The sequence below is a fragment of the Entelurus aequoreus genome, linkage group LG09 (assembly GCF_033978785.1).
Source record: "Entelurus aequoreus isolate RoL-2023_Sb linkage group LG09, RoL_Eaeq_v1.1, whole genome shotgun sequence".
Lineage (NCBI taxonomy): Eukaryota > Metazoa > Chordata > Actinopteri > Syngnathiformes > Syngnathidae > Entelurus > Entelurus aequoreus.
The window spans coordinates 75,212,858-75,233,581 of NC_084739.1; the positions used below are offsets into that span (position 1 = coordinate 75,212,858).

Below are 20,724 nucleotides of genomic sequence, written 5' to 3' on the forward strand. Positions count from 1 at the left end.
CTACCCCAGTACGCAAGGGGCCGAGATCTTACGTCGGTCGCGTTCCCAGACATATGGAACGATTGTGCTCTAGACATAATTCTACACGACAAAACAGACGGGAACTTGGAAAAGCATGGAGGTCTACAACTTATTTGTGTGTGGCTGGGTCAAGGACATTGGTATCAAGACTCTCCAGGATAAATATTCATTGTTTTTGCTCGGGTAAGGTTGCATTTCATGATTTAACTTTGTGTCTACTGCCATGTTTGTTGTTGTTGTTGTTGCACACGCCGTTTATGAGTAGCGTGTTTTCCCCGTCTTTATCAAAATATAACTATAGATGTCAACATTGTGTATGTGCTGAAATATTAACTTATGATTGTTTATCAAAATATGACTATAGATGTCAACATTGTGTATGTGCTGAAATATTAAGTTGATTGTTTATCAAAATATGACTATAGATGTCAACATTGTGTATGTGCTGAAAGATGAATTCATTATTGTTTATCAAAATATAACTTTAGATGTCAACATTGTGTATGTGCTGAAAGATTTATTTATGATTGTTTATAAAAATATAACTTTAGATGTCAACATTGTGTATGTGCTGAAAGATTCATTTATGATTGTTTATCAAAATATAACTATAGATGTCAACATTGTGTACATGCTGAAAGATTGCTGTCTTTGGTAAAAACGTAACTCTTTTATATTTTGTTGACATTTGAGTTCTTTTATTTCACGCATTGGTGCTTTTCAAAACACTCGTAGCAAACGTGTTTAAGAAATACAAATAATATCAAGATAATACTTAAATGGGCAATAAAGTATATCAAACAAACTTTTAACTAAGTTATTATTGAAAACTTGTGAATTCTTCGACTCTGCTCCCTTGGACGTGCCACTTTTCTTGTTTTTTCTTAAAATATTGCACTCTTTTGCCCTTCTTGACTACTTCTCGAGGAACTCTGAAGAAATTATTATCCTTTTCGCGATTTGAACGGTTCCAACTAGCCTAAAAGAACACAAGCAAAGGGCATTTTTTCTTCGAGGAAGGCTAAATGCCGCCCAGAACGCTTTGACAACAGATGCTCGCTGGCCCACTATTTTGAGTCTCGCATATTTTATAATCCATCATTAAATATGATGAGACATCAAGTGAATACAACCTATAGGAAGGTAAATAACATTGTTATCGTAAATAAACAAAGTGAAGTGAATTGAATTACATTTATATAGCGCTTTTTCTCAAGTGACTCAAAGCGGTTTACATTGTGAAACCCAATATCTAAGTTACATTTAAACCAGTGTGGGTGGCACTGGGAGCAGGTGGGTAAACGGCAGTGACTAGGATGGCGGAAGCGGGAATCGAACCTGCAACCCTCAAGTTGCTGGCACGGCCACTCTACCAACCGAGCTATACCGCCCCGTAAATAAACAAACAAACAAAAATAAAAAGGGACTCATTTCTGAAAGCAAATATTTAACTTAAACATTGAACCTCTTAAAGTACTCTTTTATCTCAGTTGGAAAAACTAGGTCGGGTCGTCAGTGTTGATGGGCTCATATTGCCCATACGATTTGAAGCCAAAATATTACCACAACGGGACATTTGGCTTTGTAATCATATTTTTTCCTCTTTAGTTTTTGCTACTTTGCGAAACTTCTCACTAGCGAGGAGCGAGGCTCTCTGTCCGTGCTTCCCGTGCATGTAAAGCTGGGGGTCTCGCTGTCAGTCTCCATCCATGGTGACAAAGGTTGACTGACACTCTTTTAGATCGTAACTTATCTTTACTTTCATTCCTGTTTTTACCTAACCTCTGTTCCCTTTGTCTCTGTGATGTGTTTTTATTCATGACATTGTATTTTAGTGCTGTCGGTCGCCTGTGTTGGTGAGCCAAAGACAGTTGCCCACCTCAGTGGACGAAGATTCAATTGTATTGTGGATGAGTGAAAAGAGGGCTCACTGCGTTCAGTTACATCTACTGTTAAATAAAAGCGCTCAGGTGCTGAGATCGATGCACAGAGTGGGTGGGGTACCTGGACTGTTGCACCTCTAATATTGACACAAATGTATGCTTGCTACTAGTCATGGGTAAATGAGGCCTCAGTGAGTGTGTGACACACTCACTGGCTGTATTGACACTTCACTGACACTGTGTCGCTGTTTCTTAAAGGCGAGCACACCAGTCAGTCTCCTCACTCGTCTTTGCGCTGACGTAGAAGTCGTCGTAGATTTGACTTGTCGCGCATTCAAGATTCAACATCGCCACAAGGACGCCGTGTCAGCAAGAATCCCTTCCTACCTTCTCCATCTCGCTGCTCTTCCTCTTGCGGGCCGAGCGTGTGATTTTGACGGTGACGGTGTCGTCGTGACCTTGGCGCCGCAGTGCCATGCGATTAGGCTGCAGAGGGTTGAAGGAGATCTCCAGCTCGGGCTGCGGGAAGCGGCTGGCCTTGCCGTTCTCCGTGGAAATCTGGGAGGAGTCTAGCACGGAGGGGTTGCTGGAGGAGGCCTGTGAGGTGAAAGGTCATTTACCTACATGAAGGCCTGAGCAATGCATCTATTTTGTTGACGGATTCACGTTTTTTGTAGCTTTCAATACAAATGTGGATGTAAACGTTTGGAGTTTTAAGCAGCAGGCTTCAGTTGTTAGTCAGCACAGAGTGCAAAGCAGCAGACTGGCCTCATAGTACAAAGTTAGCATTAATAGTCATGTTTGCAGTTTGGTGAATATAGAAATAAATTTGCCGTTTTATGTCACTTTTGTTTTATTAAATGCTTATACAGGTTTAAAACGATGCAATGCTCATCTTTGTTAGCCTGTCAATTGTTAGCATTAAAGTAGCAGTAGAGTGTCAAAACAAGTTGACTTTATATGCTTTATTGTGTTTTAATGTATCCATTAAACCATATCCAGTTTGATTTACAATCCGCAAAGTATGTGAAAACACAGTTTAAACATCACGAAATTCCACAAATTCAGTTAGCCATTTTGAATATTACGCTCCGAATACCTTCGGCTATTTTCGGAGAGTGACATATAATAATAATAATGGATTAGATTTTATATCGCGCTTTTCTATTATTAGATACTCAAAGCGCTCACAGAGAAGTGGGAACCCATCATTTATTCACACCTGGTGGTGGTAAGCTACATTTGTAGCCACAGCTGCCCTGGGGTAGACTGACATCACTGGAATAACACTTCTGCACCATATTTTTAGATCAGTCAAACTGGAAATACAAAAAAATTGGAAAGAGATGTGCTGTTTATCATTCACAATCCTTATGTGAGACAATAACACATATTCTTGGCTTTTTTTGAGGAGGGTCTTCTATTGCGCTCATTATACTCTAAAAACATCCAGAAAGTGCCAATAATACCCCATTTACACGTCAACACCTGAAAAGTAACCAAATGTGAGTGATATTGTTATTATAAGCGCCAACGCAGACGGACTATTTTAATGGCGCATTGATAGCAGTGAGCCAAAGCTAGCTTACACTGCTATTGTTGTCACACTGTAAGCCTGAGGCTGCTTCTGCTTGGTCCTAAACTTGCTAAAAGTAAATTCTAGATTATAATTCATGCACAAGAGCGTCCTGACGATCGGCATCCCAGCGAGACTGGAAATATTACAATAAGTGTTTCTTTTATTATGGTTAGTTTGTATGTTTAGCACCTAGCAATTAAGTTAAAGTTAAAGTACCCATGATTGTCACACACACACTAGGTGTGTGTGTGGAATTGGTGGAAACAACCTTTTTACCTGTTATTGACTATGGAGATGTGTTGTACATGAATGCTACTGCTGGTTGTCTCCACAAGCTGGATAGTGTGTACCACGGGGCACTGAGATTCATCACCAACTGTGCTCCCCTTACTCACCATTGTGTTATACTCAATGTTTAACTGGACATCTTTATGTGCTTGACGCCTCAATCATTGGTATGTTTTCATCTACAAAACCATTCTTTGTATCACTCCATCTTATCTATCTTGTCTTTTAACAAAGAAACAAGGAAGTCACAATCTTCGTTCAATGAATGTACTTCAATTTGTCATCCCCAAAGCAAGAACTGAACTGGGCAAGAAGCATTTAGGTTTTCAACACCGAAGGCTTGGAATAACCTACAATCGAATATTCAACTTCAAACCCTTGTTACATTAAATGAGTTTAAAGCTTCTGTGAAAGGACTGCAGTCTACCTTGTCTGTATGCACATGTGTTATGTGAGCAAGTTTTAATGTTGTAAATTTGATGTTTTATGTGTTGTTTACTGTTTTTAATGTAACCTTGCTGCTGCCCTCTTGGCCAGGTCTCCCTTGGAAAAGAGATCTTTGATCTCAATGGGATTTTTACATGGTTAAATAAAGGCTAAATAAAAATAAATAAAAAGGTGTGGCAAAATTATTCTCTGCATTTGACCCATCACCCTTGATCCCCCCTGGGAGGTGAGGGGAGCAGTGAGCAGCAGCGGTGGTCGCGCCCGGGAATCATTGATGGTGATTTAACCCCCAATTCCAACCTTTGATGCTGAGTGCCAAGCAGGGAGGTAATGGGTCCCAATTTTATAGTCTTTGGTATGACTCGGCCGGGGTCTGAACTCACTACCTACCAATCTCAGGGCGGACACTCTGACCACTAGGCCACCGCTAATGCTATAGTGTCACAATAAAGCTGCATCCATTTAGCAGTCGGCTTCTTAAACTTAATGCTCATCCTCTTTGTATTCAGGCTCAAAAGTATAAGGACCAGGATCATAATTTTTTCCAAAGTAATCGTTGTTGGCTCTCACAAAGTCTGCTTGATTAAAATTGTTGTTGATGGGGAAGGGATCTGTGGTTCCTCCTCTACATCACGCAATCATGTGACTGGCTTCCTTATTATCTCTCAAAATTGATACTATTTTGATCATATCGATTTATTCATAATATGATAATAGTTTCAATATAGACCCAACTTGTTCTAGCTAGCAGCATACATTATACCAGTGGTTCTCAAACTTTTTTTGTCACCCCCCACTTTGGACAAGGGGGAGTTTTCAAATAAGCAGCAACAATGTAAAAATACAGCAAAACTATATAATGTGATTTGTCTTTAAATATGTATAACATTTTTAGCATTTAAAAAAAAAAAAAACCTACAGCCAATTGTGCAAATATACGATGACATCATTTCACACGTCATGATATCGCCCCGAACACGCTCCCACCCACGGCGCCACAAGTTGATTGCTGTTCTAAGGGAAGCATTGCTTAGATAAAAGCAAAACGTCATTTGTAGTTATTGGTGTCTTTAAACAGTCAGGAAACAATACAATTACAATAATCTTGTCTACCATATATCGCAGTCCTATCTACAGTAATCCCTTTTTTATCGCTGTTACTTGGTTACGGACATGACTGTGGTAAATTTACTAGGAATCATTCATTATAAATTGAATATTTTCATCGATAGAGTATACAAAACCTGTTAACTACTTTCTAAATACATTTCTCAACATTATTAGAGTTCTCTAGACATGAAATAACACTTTTTAGTCACCTTTACACTCATTTGATCCAATATGGTAATACTGCCTAAGGCTGAGCCAATCAGTGGCCACGATACTGAACAGCACTGATCGTTTTGGTCTCACCGAGTGACCAATACTACCGTAGATGGTAGGGCTGTGAATCTTTGGGCACCTCACGATTCCGATTCGATTCTTTGGGGTAAAGATTCGATTCAGAACCAATTATCGATCCAAAATCCTTCCTTTTTTAATAACATTTGGTGCCAGTTCTATGATTAACTACATTCCTCCATAAAAAAAGATAAACAGCTGATACATTTCTGTTATGCCTAAAAGAAAACTAAAAAAAAATAAAAATAATAATTCTACCCAAACATTTAATAAAGTCAAATACAAATAAGGCAACAAGAGCTGCCAGGCTGGTGACAGGCACAAAAATGAGGGAACACATTTCTCCCATCCTCTCCTCCCTTCACTGGCTCCCAGTGAAGCACAGAGTGAAATTTAAGATTGTCACGTATGTCTTCAAAACGCTCAATGGTCTCGCCCCAGCTTACATCAAAGATCTCCTGGACCAACCTACAGGCTCCAGGCTTGGTCGTTGCCTTAGATCTGACAACCAGATGACCCTGAAGGTCACACGGTCAAACCTAGTGACAAAGGGAGACCGTCCTTTCTCAGTGATGGCACCTAGGCTATGGAATAAGCTCCCTCTGAATATCAAGTCCGCCACCACTCTTGACTCTTTTAGAGCACAGCTTAAAACTCACCTCTTTACCGCAGATTAATTTTGATTAATGTGTTCATTGTGTGTCTTAAATGTTTAGTGTAGATTCCTTTGTGTGTCTCAGTCTCTGTTTTTTTTGTTTCTCTACTCGGGCTGCGCCCCGGACTGATGTAACAGTTGGTTGGGGGTCGCATAATAAATGAAAATAACATAACATAACATAACATAACATAACAAGAGAAATACACAATACTTGTCTTTTCTAAATTAAATATACAAAGCAGATGTGATCATTTACATCAACAATATGATTTGTCTGATTGGCTGGACAGGACAGATTTAAAATAAAAAAGTAGATTTTTGATTTTTTAAAATCTTTTAAGAATCGTTACAAATAAAAATCGCAATTGATTTTAAAATCGATATTTTTTGACACTCTTAGTAGCTAGTATTGATATTTTTTCTTCATTTAGCCATTTTCATGCTTGAAAATGTATTTAATTTAGGGCAAAAATGTTGTAGAACATGCTTTAAAAACTAAAACAATCTGATGCGCAAAGACAGTTCAAAAGTCACCTGACTGCTGCCTGACGCTCTGCACTCGCTCGCCGCTGGCAACTTTCTGTTGACGGTTGCATCACAAGGAGCTTTCTCACCGTCTGTCGCCTGTGGAAGGACACATGCAAGCTTCGGTCACCTTTTCAGCATAACATAAACGTTGTATTTGTGTTGTGTTCTTGAAGAGACTATTCCAAGTCAAAGCAAAATAATTAAAGTACTTAGGGCAGCATTGTAAAAAAAAGTTGATATTTATCTGGTAAGTGAAAAGTACATAATTTCGTACTGTGGTAAATACAAGGTGAGAGACTAGAATTTGCAATTCCGATAAAAATTGCGTGTGAATGCCCTATTTGCGCAAGCCGTCGAACCGCCGGAACTGAAATGCTTGAATGTCCAGGGTGAGTGAACGGTTCAAATTGCCTGAGAAATGCGGGATATGGAGAGGTTTGTATATTGCCCATTCATTTGCAATGAAAGGAAATTCCTGGTAATTCTGGGTATTCAGGGAATTTTCAGAATCGGGAAACATGCTGGCTTAAATGTCCGGGGTGAGTGCAGTCTGAGGATGGTCGAACGGTTCCAATCGGATAAAAAAAATGTGGGATATGCAGTTGATTGTATAATGCATATTCATTGTCAATGGGGAGAAAATTCAGGGAAATTCACAGAATTTTGGGAAAGGGAAACCTTGTTTTGCGTTCGATATATTGGAATGTAGTGTGGGTGGATGGTTGAAAGGTTGATATTGGCACACATTTAGGGCATTGTAGAACTATGAATACGTCTATTCAATTGAATGGAAATTTCAGGAAAACTGGGAATTTTTGAAAATATTGATAACACAATTGTCCTAGGTGATATGAATGGGTTGGTGTTGGAATTTTTGGAATCGGTAGAAAAATATTGACGTAGTAACAGTTTGAATTGATAATGGGTATTTCGGAATTCCAGGAATTTCAGGAAAACCGGGAATTGGTACCAAAGGAAAATAGTACAAATTTGTTGTTCCAATTGAAAGGAATGTTTTGAAGGTGGGATGGTCCAAAACGGTTAAAAAAAACGTGGACTGTGAAAACTTTCCAAAAAGAGGTGAAAATGGGGCTTTGGAAAACAGGGAATTCTTGGATTTTTTTTTTTTAACTTGGAAAGTGGTAGTTTGACTGTCCAAGGTGAGTGGAGTGTGTGGATGGTGGAATGGTCCAAATTGGATGAGAAATGTGGGATATGCAGTAGATTGTAAAATGCCCAGTCATCGTCACTGGGGATAACATTTTGGGAAAACCGTGAATTTTGGGAAAGGGACGACATGTTTTGTATTCGATTTATCAGAATAGTGTGTCGATGGTTGAAAGGTTGGAATTGGGTTTAAAATGGTGCATAATTTTGAGAATTTAGGGCATTGTACAACTATGAATGCATCCATTTATTTGAATGGGAATTTCCTGGAAATTTTGGAATTTCGGGAAAACCAGAAATTGTTGAAAATATTGATACTCACACGATTGTCTCGGATGATATGAATGGGTTGGTGTTGGATTTTTTTGGAATCGGTTGAAAAATGTTGACGTAGTAACAATTTGAATTGAGAAGGGGTATTTTCGGAATTACTGGAATTTCAGGAAAACCGGGAATTGGCCCGAAAAAAAATAGTAGCATTTGCTGTCCCAATTAAGAGGAATGTTTTGAAGGTGGGATGGTCAAAAATGGTTAAAAAATGTGGACTGCGGAAACTTTCTGGGAAGAGGTGAAAATAGGGCTTTGGAAAACAGGGCATTGTCGAACTATGAATGCATCCATTTATTTAAATGGGAATTTCCTGGAAATTTTGGAATTTCGGGAAAACCAGGAATTGTTGAAAGTATTGATACTCGCACGATTGTCCCGGATGATAACAGTAAGTAACAGTTTGAATTGAGAATTTTGGAATTCCTGGAATTTTAGGAAAATCGGGTATTGGTACGAAAAAAAAGGAGCATTTGTTGTCCAAACTAAGAGGAATGTTTTGAAGGTGAGATGGTCAAAAATGGTTAAAAAATGTGGACTGTGAAAACTTTCCGGGAAGAGGTGAAAATACAGCTTTGGAAAATTGGGAATTCTGGGACTTCCTGGAATTTTTTTGAACTTGTAAAGTGGTACTTTGATTGTCCAGGGTCAGTGGAGTGTGTGGATGGTGGAACGGTTCGAATCAGGTGAGAAATGTGGGAGTTGTGCATCTTTGAAAATTGGCCCATTCCTTTTAAATAGGAATTCTGGGTAATCCGGGATATTTTTTTTCTATTTCTATTTAATAAATAGCAGATCTTTTATGTGTGAATGCTTCACACAAAAATGTGCTAGATTAGTGCTGACCTGAGGGCTGGACTGCAGATCTTGCGAGCTGCGACCTTCACTTTCCACCAGAGGAGCCGCCAGGCTGTCGCCACCCTAAGACACAACGTTTAATTGGAAGAATTAAGTGCATTAGCATGAGGTCATGTCGAGAGCAGCACATAGAGACCACGGACAGGAAGTGGAAGTTGCTAATTTAGAACAGTGAATTACAGTCCACACTTATTCAAAGTGTGGGGAGGATACGTTGGACTCGGCTGAGCGAGGGACATGTTGCACTTCCTGCGGGGCACGACATGTTCCAAAGCGTAAAATGAGGCGGAAATCTTTGCTATGTATGTATGCTAATGATGTTCTCTCACATGAGGATGCATGATCGCGCTTGGTGGTTGTCACACACTAGAATACGACCAGATGTTCAAGTGTCTCAGCAGAACCAGATGATGTCCACACACGCCTTCTCTGAGTGGCAGCAGCGGGGACATGAGTTCTCCGTGGAAGGAAGTGTGAGGACAATGAACGTTTGGCGCAAAGATGCTGGATGAGAGGCTCTCTCAAAAGCTTTGAGCCACACTGACCTCTGCTGGCATGTCTGTGCTGAATAAAAATGCTGGCATTCTTACTAGGAATGTAACGGTATCAAAACCTCACGGTATTTAGTACTACAAACATGTATTTTGAAGTGAAATATATACATACATACATACATACATACATACATACATACATACATACATACATACATACATACATACATATATATATATATAAGCTCAGAAAAAAAAAATATATATATATATAAGCTCAGAAAAATGCTGTTTCTCAGAAAAGTTAACCAACAATTAAACTTTTAATAATGTAAATACCTCAAACTGATGTTGAGCTTCTCTAGCTTCAAATGTATTTTCTGGGTGACGGTTTATGAGGTGGCAACGTGTCCAGGGTGTGTCCCTGCCTCCCACCCGGGTGCAGCTGGAAAGGCTCCAAATATTGCTTATCGGCCCTTCTTGACTACAAATAATCGGTATCAGCCCTGAAAAAAACATATCGGTCCGTCCCTACTTCAAGCGGCAAACATTTATCCATGAAAATATCGAAAAGCTGCAACAACAAAAAAAAGGCTGCTTAACGGAGAAACAGCTAGAAGGAGATACTGTAGAAGTATACTTGCAACGCAGCTAAATGTGTTACATAATTATTACTACTGTAGTTGTTTGTACTACATTATATTGTATTGTTTATGTACAATATTTATTATATGAAAGTTTGTTACATGTTAAAATGTCGCTGTTTTTAGGAGGCCAAGCACCGATTAAATTAATTTTAATTCATTTAAATGGGCGATGCTGTTTTGCAATAGGAGTCTTTTAAAAGGTACGGACCGCCTCACGGAACCAATTGGTACGACTGTATAGAACAGGACTGGGCAATTATTTTGACTAGGGGGCCACATTTAGAGAAAAAAATGTGTCTGGGGGCCGGTATATCTATTTTTAGGAACACTAATACAAAACCTCACAATAATGTCTGATTGAATGCTAAAAACGTTATGAAAGACCGCCTTAAAAAACGTAATGAAATTTTTACTTGTTCTATGAACGATAAAACACTGAATATTTACAAAATATGAATGTCACACCCCCTTTAGATCGACATATTTTACAATCAAGTGAAACGCAACAAAAATGCAACAAACAGTGAAATATGAACGCGAAGGGTACAAAATAAACCCACCTACAATCTGACATATCTGATATATCACTAAGCTTTAGAACTTTGTTGTGAAAATCTCCTTCAGCGTCTGTGGAAACACTTCCCACCCACACTGCTTGGTGCCTCATCTGAGCTGCTGTTGACGTAGATTACCATAGTAACTAATTAGATGACCATAGTAACTAATTAGATTACCATAGTAACTAATTAGATTACCATAGTAACTGGTATATCATCCATAAGCGCAGATTCCAACCATTGAAATACTTTGTATAGTTCAAGACTTGCGGCCATTAGAAAACATCACTGCACATCATAATGGCAGCTAGTTTCCATCTTAAAGATCTAAAAAAATGATTTGGGAATGTCCGGCGGGCCAGATTGAAAAGCTTAACGGGCCGCATGTGGCCCTCGGGCCTTAATTTGCCCAGGTCTGGTATAGAAGCATGTAATAAGAATGTACACATGTATAAAAAAAGAAGTGTAAATAACTAGAATACAAATATGAATGTCCTACCTGGTGTGTGTGCACCTGAACTATTTACAAACAGGAGTTCATCTGCTTGACATCAGAACAATGTACATTTGGGTACATTGTACCCAAATGCTGTTCACCTGATTTTAATATTAAAACAACAAATGTCCTTCTTTCTTGAAGTTGATTTAAAAGAGCTGTTGAAAGACTCCACTCCTTCGCAAAGGTGACGTCTCTACGTCATACTCACCTCTGCTGGTGCCTCTGTGCTGCTTTCCTGAAGCTGCTGGATCAGCTTGTCTTTTTGGGCTTGGCTGGCCAGCAGCTTGTGAAGCTGGACCTCCAGAGCAGCAACCAGGGCGTCTCTCTCCTCCCTCCAGGTGACCATGGTCTGCTCCTTGTGAGCCAGCTGGGCCTCCTGAAGCAGAGGGGGAGGGGTAAGATGATGATGACGAGTCATGAAGACAATCAGCCGCTCACCAAGTGGACCTGCTGGCCCAGGTATCGCTCTCTGTCCTCGACAAACTTCTTCATTTCCTGGTTTCTTTTGCCCTCCGCCTCTTTGATTTGGCCAATCAGAGCCAGTTTCTCGCCCTTCCACCCGTGGCGCTCGGTGAGTTGTTTCTCCTCCCACAGCTGATGTGAAAAAAAAAAGTGAGAAGTTAAATTATAACCAGAAAAGAAGAACCTTTGTGATAATTTCTTTGTTGGGGTGGGGTTGGGGGGGATTACATGTTAGACCATGTGTTTTTTTCAGGTTTAAAACCCTGCTGAGCTTTATGTTTTGTTCAATAACGACAAGCAAAATTGTACAGAGCCCTCTCTTCCAGCACAAGGTAAGCTTCTGAACCGGTGATGATTAATAAACATGCCAACACACACACAATTTAAAGTTTTAAAGAGCATAGAACAAGTATTATCTAAAGAGAGAAGAGAAGTGAGGTGATGTTAGAAGTAGGGCTGTCAAATTAATAATTAATCCTCATTATTTGCAACTACATTTGAAATATGCCTATTTCATAAATTACATGACAGAAGTGCATATATTAAACATACAGTATGTTATTTAACAACTCCAAATGAAATGAAAATGTGAATTCAGAAAAATCATACTATATTCATTTTCCGTCAGACTCTCATTTTGTATTTCCTGTTTTGGAGCAATGCCATCAGGTTTGTTTTGAACTATTAACCTGCGCTACTTCAGTGTTTGCTAATGCTTGGATTGTGCAAGTGTTTCCTGCTGGACCCCGTTGTCATTGCTACTCTGGATTGTTTGGACTCAACATTTGCTCCATGCTTCCTGTTGCTTACTCCTAAATATTTTGCTAGCTTAACACCCCGTGCATATTAGCTTTGGCGAGTTTTCATGAATTTTTTTTATTTCAGTCTGTTTTTATTTTTGTGTCTTGCAGCTCCATTTGTTGCAATAAAGACTCTTTTTGACTGTTCCTGCAAACGTGTCCTTACATTCTCTGGGGCAACGCCACGCGCGCCTGGAGTGCACAATGATACTAAGCAAAAGCATGCTAACATGGTACAGTGCAAGCTTCACTTTATCCACATTTTGCTATGTCACAGCCTTATTCCAAAATAGCATTTTTTCTACACACAATACCCAAAAGTGACTATGTGAAAAATATTTTTATTTTAACTTTTTTGCAAATTTATAAAAAATAAAAAATATATTCAGAGTCTTTGCTCAAAACTTTGCTAGTGACTCAAAGCGCTTTACATGGTGAAACCATTATCTAAGTTACATTTAAAGCAGTGTGGGTGGCACTGGCAGCAGGTTGCCAAAGCATCTTGCCCAAGGACACAACGGCCGTGACTAGGATGGTGTACTTTTGGCAATAATACGTTTGAAAAACAGCTCAAATATCATAGAAAAAAGATTCATCATTGCTTTATTTTGAAAAAAAAAACAACAAAAAAAACAGGCATCTAACTCGGCTGTTATAAGAGCGTCAGCAGCTGGTCACGTACCTATCCAGGTGAGAGGCATGATTTATATTCTAGGATTAACTTTCACCAACTCAGAGGTGATGCAGCAGCTCAATATGTCAATAGTATAAGGTAGTTAGCTTTTTGTGATCATGGCGCGGCTAAGAAGTACCGTATTTTCCGCACTATAAAGGCGCACCTAAAAACCTCCAATTTCCTCAAAAGCTGACAGTGCGCTTTATAATCCGGTGCGCCTTATACGTATATGGACCAATATTGAGCCACAACAGGTCTCGCAACTACGGTAACTACGCCGACTTCATTTTCCCCCTTCTACGGCTGCTTAACGTAGAAGAAGAAGCGCTTCTTCTTCTACGGGGGAAAATTAAGTTGGCGGCTGCCTACCGTAGTTGCGAGACATAAACTTTATGTAAAGACCCAAAAATGGCTCCTATTAAGAGACACGCTTACGACGCAGAGTTTAAACTCAAAGCGATCAGTCACGCAGTAGAACACGGGAATAAAGCAGCAGCCAGAGAATTTAACATTAACGAATCAATGGTGCGGAAGTGGAGGAAGCAACATGATGACCTGCGCCAAGTAAAGAAGACTAAACAGAGTTTCCGAGGGAACAAAGCGAGATGGCTACAGTTGGAGGACAAACTCGAACAGTGAGTTGTTGAACAGAGAGCAGCAAGTAGAAGTGTCAGTACAATCACTATTTGTTTTGTTGACATCCCCTTTAGCGCAGCTCCATCTAATGGATGCATAACGTAACCCCAGCCTCTACTGTAGCATCTATTCTACGCGGCTTATAATGCAGTGCGCCTTATAATGCAGTGCGCCTTATATATGAACAAAGTTTTAAAATAGGCCATTCATTGAAGGTGCGTCTTATAATCCGGTGCGGCTTATAGTGCGGAAAATACGGTAGCTTGTGTGTGTTAGCGCTTATAACAAAAATGTTGCTAATACTTGTTAATATTCAGGTGACAACATGAACAATTAATAATAGCACCATTTCTTTCTACCTAGCAGGAAACGATTATTTCAAATTAGAATGCAAAAACAGGGTTCTAGTCTCTCATAAGGATCATGAAGGATAGGCAAAATTCCAAAGCTCAGTTCTCCTTGATAAGTCAACCTTGGAATGAATGACTGAGGCACATGTTCATTAACAAAGATGCTGACAATAGTGAACATGGAACATGCGTGTGTTTAAGGTCTGGACAAGTTGAGTTTGACCTTTCGGCCACGCATCAAACATTAACTAACCAACATTACATGGAAGCCTTGTGTTTCCTCCATTTCTGCCGTTCTGATTGCCCCTCCCACTCACACTAAGCATTCATGCCACGACAAAGGTTGTCAAAAGTATGGATACTAAAATGTTGTATTCGGATAGAAAGTCATTTGCAAAAGCATCAATACTACACCCATATTCATTGTCATCACTCCAAGCAACGTTTTTGTAAGTTTTACAATATAACTAAAACAATGCTTAGTTACTAAAGTGTCCCATGTGTGATGTCTGTAGGAGAGTTTTCATACATATTTGTACGTGCTATCGTAATGTAATCAAGCTTGCGTTGTTAGCATTAGCTAGTATGCTAACACGTTTACGTCTGTGTTCGTATTATTTTACAATGGCATTCTTTTTGTATTGTTTCAGTTTCACAAATTCCTCAGTTAATTCACCAAAATGTCACCGTGAAATTATTGAGTGTGTTTAGCTGATTGGAGAGCTAGCTTGCGCACCTAGTGGGTCCATGACGATAACGTCTGTTTGGTTTGATCATTCGTTTTACTGTTGTGTTACATACATCGTTTGGAAACAATTAAGGTATGAAAATAAACATTAACAAAATATTTCTGTGTAAATAACTCATTTCACAACGTATATATCTGCGGCTTATAGTCCGGTGCGGCTTATACATGGAAAAATTGTATTTTCCCAAAATGTATTGGAAAATATGGTACTTTATATGGAAGTTGTAATTTTCATATTATTCATATACTATCATTATTCAGCATCTGGAAAACAATTTAAATGTTTTTTTAATCTAAAAGTGTGGAACGAGCCATGAAGTTATGTAATCAACTGGGTTGCTTTATTTGTCAGTAGATTAGTCCACAAAAAAATGTGTCGCCGACAATTGTATTTGTCGGCATGTTCGTCCTTCGTTTTCGAAGATGACCAGGTGACTTCACGTTGACTTGTGTGTGCGAAGATGGCTGATGAGGCCAATCCTTGCGCGGAATGACCGGCTGCAGTGAGGGCAGGTTATGGCACGCACGCACGCACACACAGGCACCAATGCGCAGGTACCATTAGATTAAATATACGATCTATTCAATAGCCAACATTTTAAGAATTAATCAAAGATATAATTCTACATTTTGAGTCTATTAGAGTGCTAAAAACTGCCAAGAGTTAATCAATAATCAATATACCAGTGTGGACTTTTTTAAACATCACAAAATGATTTTCTTTTTGAAAAAGTTAGATTTTGTGTTTTGTTGTAAAATAACTTAAGCTGCATTTAGAAGTTGAAGGAAAATTTTTAGTCATTAAATGTCTGTACGCTTTATTATCTGATTAGTCAACTAATAGTTAAGATAGTCGTTGAAAAATCGACTATCAAAAAAAATCGTTAGTTGCAGCCCTATTTGTCAGTCAGTTAGCAACGTATCAAAAAGTTATGGGCGGATTTTAATCAAACTTTAAGGACATGTCAGGAATGGGATAAGCAACAACTGATTAGATTTTAGGGATGATCTGCATTACCGTTTTGGATTTAGGGATTGTTTTCAAGAACTCTTTTATATTGGGAAATAAGGCCTGGCAAAGGAATACTGTCCAACTCTGCTTTTATAGTTTTCAATGTTTCTTGTTAATAATAATATTTCTGTAAAGTTTTGTGGTCATTTATTTTGTCCCTGCGGTATTGAATATTTCAAAATTGTAGTGTCAAGACAACCCTTTTACTTGTCCCATCACTTGTATTCTGATGTTTTGATGCACTCTTTGATTTTGTGGAATATTTCGAGACCTGGGAGCTGTCAATTACTTGTAAGAGGAGCAATCGCATCAATTAAATGACATACAAATGTACTTGTTGGTGACTTTTGAATGGTTTTGAGGTCTTCGTATCTTGTGTTTCTAGCATGAATTGTGGTATTAAAGAAGGGAGAGGTGCTCCGTTGCTCATGTGCATTTAGGTGTGAAGTTGGGACAACATGCCTGACAGCTTGCATCAGCACACACTTTCATGAACTTTGACTTACCTTGAGGCTTTCCTCAGCCCGAGCAGCTTTCTGTTTGGCTAGCTCCAGGTCATGTGACAGGCCGTCAGCGTGATGGGTGGAATCCTTTCCGCCATTTTGCTCCCTCAACATCTCCTTGACCTTGTCAAGTTCTGAAAGAAGGGCAACATGACATTTTTTGCAGTCCTCACCTTCCCGGTGTGTGCTTGCATTACCGCTGGTGAGCTCCTGGACGAGGCCGGCCTTCTCCTCCAGGACCTGCTCCATCTGCTGCTGCGTCTCCTCCTGCTCCATTAACGCCGAGCGCATGTCCTCCATCACACGCTGCTTTTCCTCCAGCTCTGCTCACAGCACAATTCATGGCCTTGAGGGCTGGGAGGGGTCAGCAGGTTAGGACTTGGGACGCTGCCCGCTTACCTTGACAAGCTTTGTGGTACATCTGCTGGGTCTCGTCGCTCTTGGTCTGCACCGGCCGCTCCTGCAGGACAGCTGTGTTAGACAACCAGACTAACGTGCACGCCAAAAACAAACGGACCAATTTCAGTTGTTGGATAGTTCTGTCTCTGTTGGCCACGTCTGACTGAAGCTGCTTCTTCACTTTCTCCACATCAGACAGCTTCTGTCTTAAAAGCTTCTCCTCCTCTTTCATGGTGGAGATCTGCGGGACACCATCACGTCATGAAGACCAGCCAGTACTTTTGAACAGAAGTACATTTAAGACCGCACCTCGTTGTGGACCTGCTGGATCTGCTTCTTGTAGTCCGCCAGCTTCTCTCGGAGGTCACCGGCGTCCTCTTCTTTCCTCTCAAGGTCCAGGGTCAGAATCCTGACTTTCTCCGAGTCCTGCTTGGAACTTTCCTTCAGGCTGGGAAGAGGAGCAGAGAGCTGCAGGGAATGCTATACAAGTATGGAGAGAAGGAAGGAAGTGGTGGTTACCTGCTGATCTCCTGAGCTCTCTTCTCTAGCTCGGCGTCCTTGAGGGCGATCGCTTCGTGGGCCACCGCCAACAGCTCCCTGCGGCGCTCCACCTCCAAGCGCCGCGTCTCTTGGAGCGCATGGCTGTCGGCCTCCTCCCGGCGCTGCTGTACCTCCTGCAGGTTCTTCTGTAGAGCCTTTATCTGCGCCTCCTGGTCCTGCAGCTTCTTCTCAAGCTCGGCATGTGTCGACGCGTCCGCCTGAACCTCCACATCTGAGGACGTGGGCGGCGTCTCCTCCTCTACGCTGGCGGCCCTTTCCCTCAAAGACGCAAGTTCTGCGTTAAGCCTGCTTCCTTCTTCTTCAGCTTGCTGCAGTTGGGTCTTCAGATGCTCTGCAGTGTGCTGCTGCTCGCTGAGCTGCCCTCTGAGGTGGTCACATGAGGCCGCCTGTGCACGCAGGTCCTCCTGCTGCTTCTCACTGAGCACCTCAGTCTTCAGGATCTTCTTCTCCAGCGCAGCGATGACCTCCTCTTTGCTCGCCATCTCCTTGTGGAGACCGTCGAGCGTCTCCTGCATGCAGCAGCGTGGATTAAATGAAGTCAACATCTACGCATAAATGACCGCTGCTGATAAAGAGTTAAGCCGTCTGCGAACATTCAGATCGAGCCAAATAAGCCTCGGTGTTCGACCCATGTCTGTATAGGATCGCTTCATTCATTTTGTCATTTATTTATTCTTTGTGTGCTGCCATCTTGAAAAGGCATCCTGTTTACACATTGTGAGGAGTACGGACTGGCTCACAAATATGGAAGAAACAAGTCTAAATTTGCAACCATTGCAGGCATGTGATTTGAACTTAATAAAAAAGACTGAAAGTAAGCCAAGGGTCTGCCATCTTCCTCTAGTTTTTCCATCCATCCATCCATCCATTTTCTACTGCTTGTCCCTCTCTGGATCACAGGGGGTGCTGGAGCCTATCTGCAGTCGCCAACTCATCGCATGGCCAACACAGATAGTTTTTTTAACATATAAATCGCCCGCTTGAATATTCCTTCTTCTCCTTTCCGACTCTCTCGTCGTCATTTGGGATGTGTGCGTCTGTTGTGATTTCCCTTCCTGGTTCGATGACCCGCCCTATCTTGCCTCTGATTGGCCTGTCCGTAATGTTTTGCCATAATCCTTACTAGAGATGTCCGATAATGGCTTTTTTGACGATATCCGATATTCCGATATTGTCCAACTCTTAATTACCGATTCCGATATCAACCGATACCGATATATACAGTTGTGGAATTAACACATTATTATGCCTAATTTTGTTGTGATGCCCCACTGGATGCATTAAACAATGTAACAAGGTTTTCCAAAATAAATCAACTCAAGTTATGGAAAAAAATGCCAACATGGCACTGCCATATTTATTATTAAAGTCACAAAGTGCATTATTTTTTTTAAACATGCCTCAAAACAGCAGCTTGGAATTTGGGACATGCTCTTCCTGAGAGAGCATGAGGAGGTTGAGGTGGGCGGGGTTGGGGGGGGGGGGGGGGTGTATATTGTAGCGTCCCGGAAGAGTTAGTGCTGCAAGGGGTTCTGGGTGTTTGTTCTGTTGTGTTTATGTTGTGTTACGGTGCGGATGTTCTCCCGAAATGTGTTTGTCATTCTTGTTTGGTGTGGGTTCACAGTGTGGCGCATATTTGTAACAGTGTTAAAGTTGTTTATACGGCCACCCTCAGTGTGACCTGTATGGCTGTTGACCAAGTATGCCTTGCATTCACTTGTGTGTGTGAAAAGCCGTAGATATTATGTGACTGGGCCGGCACGCAAAGGAAGTGCCTTTAAGGTTTATTGGCGCTCTGTACTTCTCCCTACGTCCGTGTACACAGCGGCGTTTTAAAAAGTCATGAATTTTACTTTTGAAACCGATAATTTAGAAACCGATACCGATCATTTCCGATATTACATTTTAAAGCATATATTGGCAGTCCGATATTATCGGACATCCCTAATCTTAACCAAACGTGACTCATCATGGTAAACCATCCAACCAATTATCAATAATGTTTATTGTATATTTTATCCCCTGCCCGTGGAGATGCTTCGCTCCGTAGCTTCGATTTTTAAATTCAGAATTTTTAATGGAAAACCGTAGTTTTTAACCACTGGATTATCAAAAAAAGTACTCATTTCGGGAAAACCATAGTTGTTGGCAGGTATGACAAAAAGACGGATCAAGATTTAGACACACATTGTCGATCGGAAAAAACGAAGAAAAACTGAGAATATGTTTTTCTAATTTTATAGAGATAAAAAAGACAGATTTCAGACTATAGATGGAAAAATCCCCTGCCTGAACAAGTCCAAAATTGCAACCATTCTCAAAAAAGGAGGTTTACTTGTTTGCTGGCTTTGCCGAAGTGGTAAAAGATCATCGCCAGGACGGAGAGAAAGTGCAAGACAGAGTGGAAGAGCTGTTGCTATTGTGGAGAAATGAGGAGCAGCTAGCTGGCGATAGCATTGCCGAGGCTATCATTTGAGAGAAGGCTTTCCATTTACATGGCGACTTGATGTCCACAAGTGACCATGCCAGGACCGGCACGGAAGAACAGTTTAAGACGAGCCGTGGGTGTTTGGAAAAGTTTAAAAAGAGGAGCCTTCTCTCACAGCGTTGGTGCGGCTGCTCAGACAAAGCTGCTGCTTCAAGGATTTTATCGGGAAAGGGGGATTTCTACTTCAGCACGTTTTTTTTAACTTTGATAAGACCGGACTTTTTTGGAAAAAAAATGCCAGAGGGGACCTTTGTTACAGCAAAGAAGAATGCAGTACCGGGTCACAAGCTGATGTAGGAGCGCCTCACACTGCAACCCACAGCTCTTTTGCCTTCATGTTGTGGATCCCTCTAAAAAAATGTTTAACCCCGGAGTGAAAAAACGTTGCTTATTTAAAAAAGCTATATAATTTTCGACTGTCTGTGAGGCCGTGATCGCACGTGCACAGGCCGAGTTCTGAGGCGCAAGGAAGGCAAGTAAACGGGACTGGAAGTCTTCAGTTCAGCTTCTCAAGTGTGACCATGAATACTTGCCAAAAAAGACAAGAGAAAATGAGAGAGTTTAATTTTACACTCATGTAAAATAATAACTAAAAAAATGAAAAAGTTTAAAAGTTTATAAGCTGTGTTATGTTTTGCGGCGCTATACCATTTTCTTTAGTGGAAGAGGCGTCAAAATATCCTTCTTGATAGTAAAAGTTGCAGACTACAGTGCTAACGCTAACAGTGGCTGCAA

At 40.6% G+C, this 20,724-nt stretch overlaps 2 protein-coding genes across 2 annotated transcripts in view; one reads left to right on the plus strand and one right to left on the minus strand.

The window, feature by feature from the left end:
- LOC133657742 (kinesin-like protein KIF20B) overlaps positions 1 to 20,724 on the minus strand; it is a 50,489-nt gene that overhangs the window by 12,901 nt on the left and 16,864 nt on the right. Inside the window, exons 18-28 of the mRNA XM_062059405.1 lie at positions 17,460 to 18,010; positions 17,250 to 17,388; positions 17,059 to 17,181; positions 16,941 to 17,001; positions 16,739 to 16,864; positions 16,545 to 16,675; positions 11,793 to 11,948; positions 11,563 to 11,730; positions 9,146 to 9,220; positions 6,812 to 6,901; positions 2,292 to 2,501 (exon numbers count right to left, since the gene is read on the minus strand). Coding sequence (XP_061915389.1) covers positions 2,292 to 2,501; positions 6,812 to 6,901; positions 9,146 to 9,220; positions 11,563 to 11,730; positions 11,793 to 11,948; positions 16,545 to 16,675; positions 16,739 to 16,864; positions 16,941 to 17,001; positions 17,059 to 17,181; positions 17,250 to 17,388; positions 17,460 to 18,010 — 1,830 coding nt within the window. The remainder of the gene's footprint in view (positions 1 to 2,291; positions 2,502 to 6,811; positions 6,902 to 9,145; positions 9,221 to 11,562; positions 11,731 to 11,792; positions 11,949 to 16,544; positions 16,676 to 16,738; positions 16,865 to 16,940; positions 17,002 to 17,058; positions 17,182 to 17,249; positions 17,389 to 17,459; positions 18,011 to 20,724) is intronic.
- LOC133657743 (high affinity choline transporter 1-like) overlaps positions 12,036 to 20,724 on the plus strand; it is a 35,967-nt gene continuing 27,278 nt past the window's right edge. The window contains exon 1 of the mRNA XM_062059406.1: positions 12,036 to 12,148. The gene's annotated coding sequence lies outside the window, so the exon portion shown is untranslated. The remainder of the gene's footprint in view (positions 12,149 to 20,724) is intronic.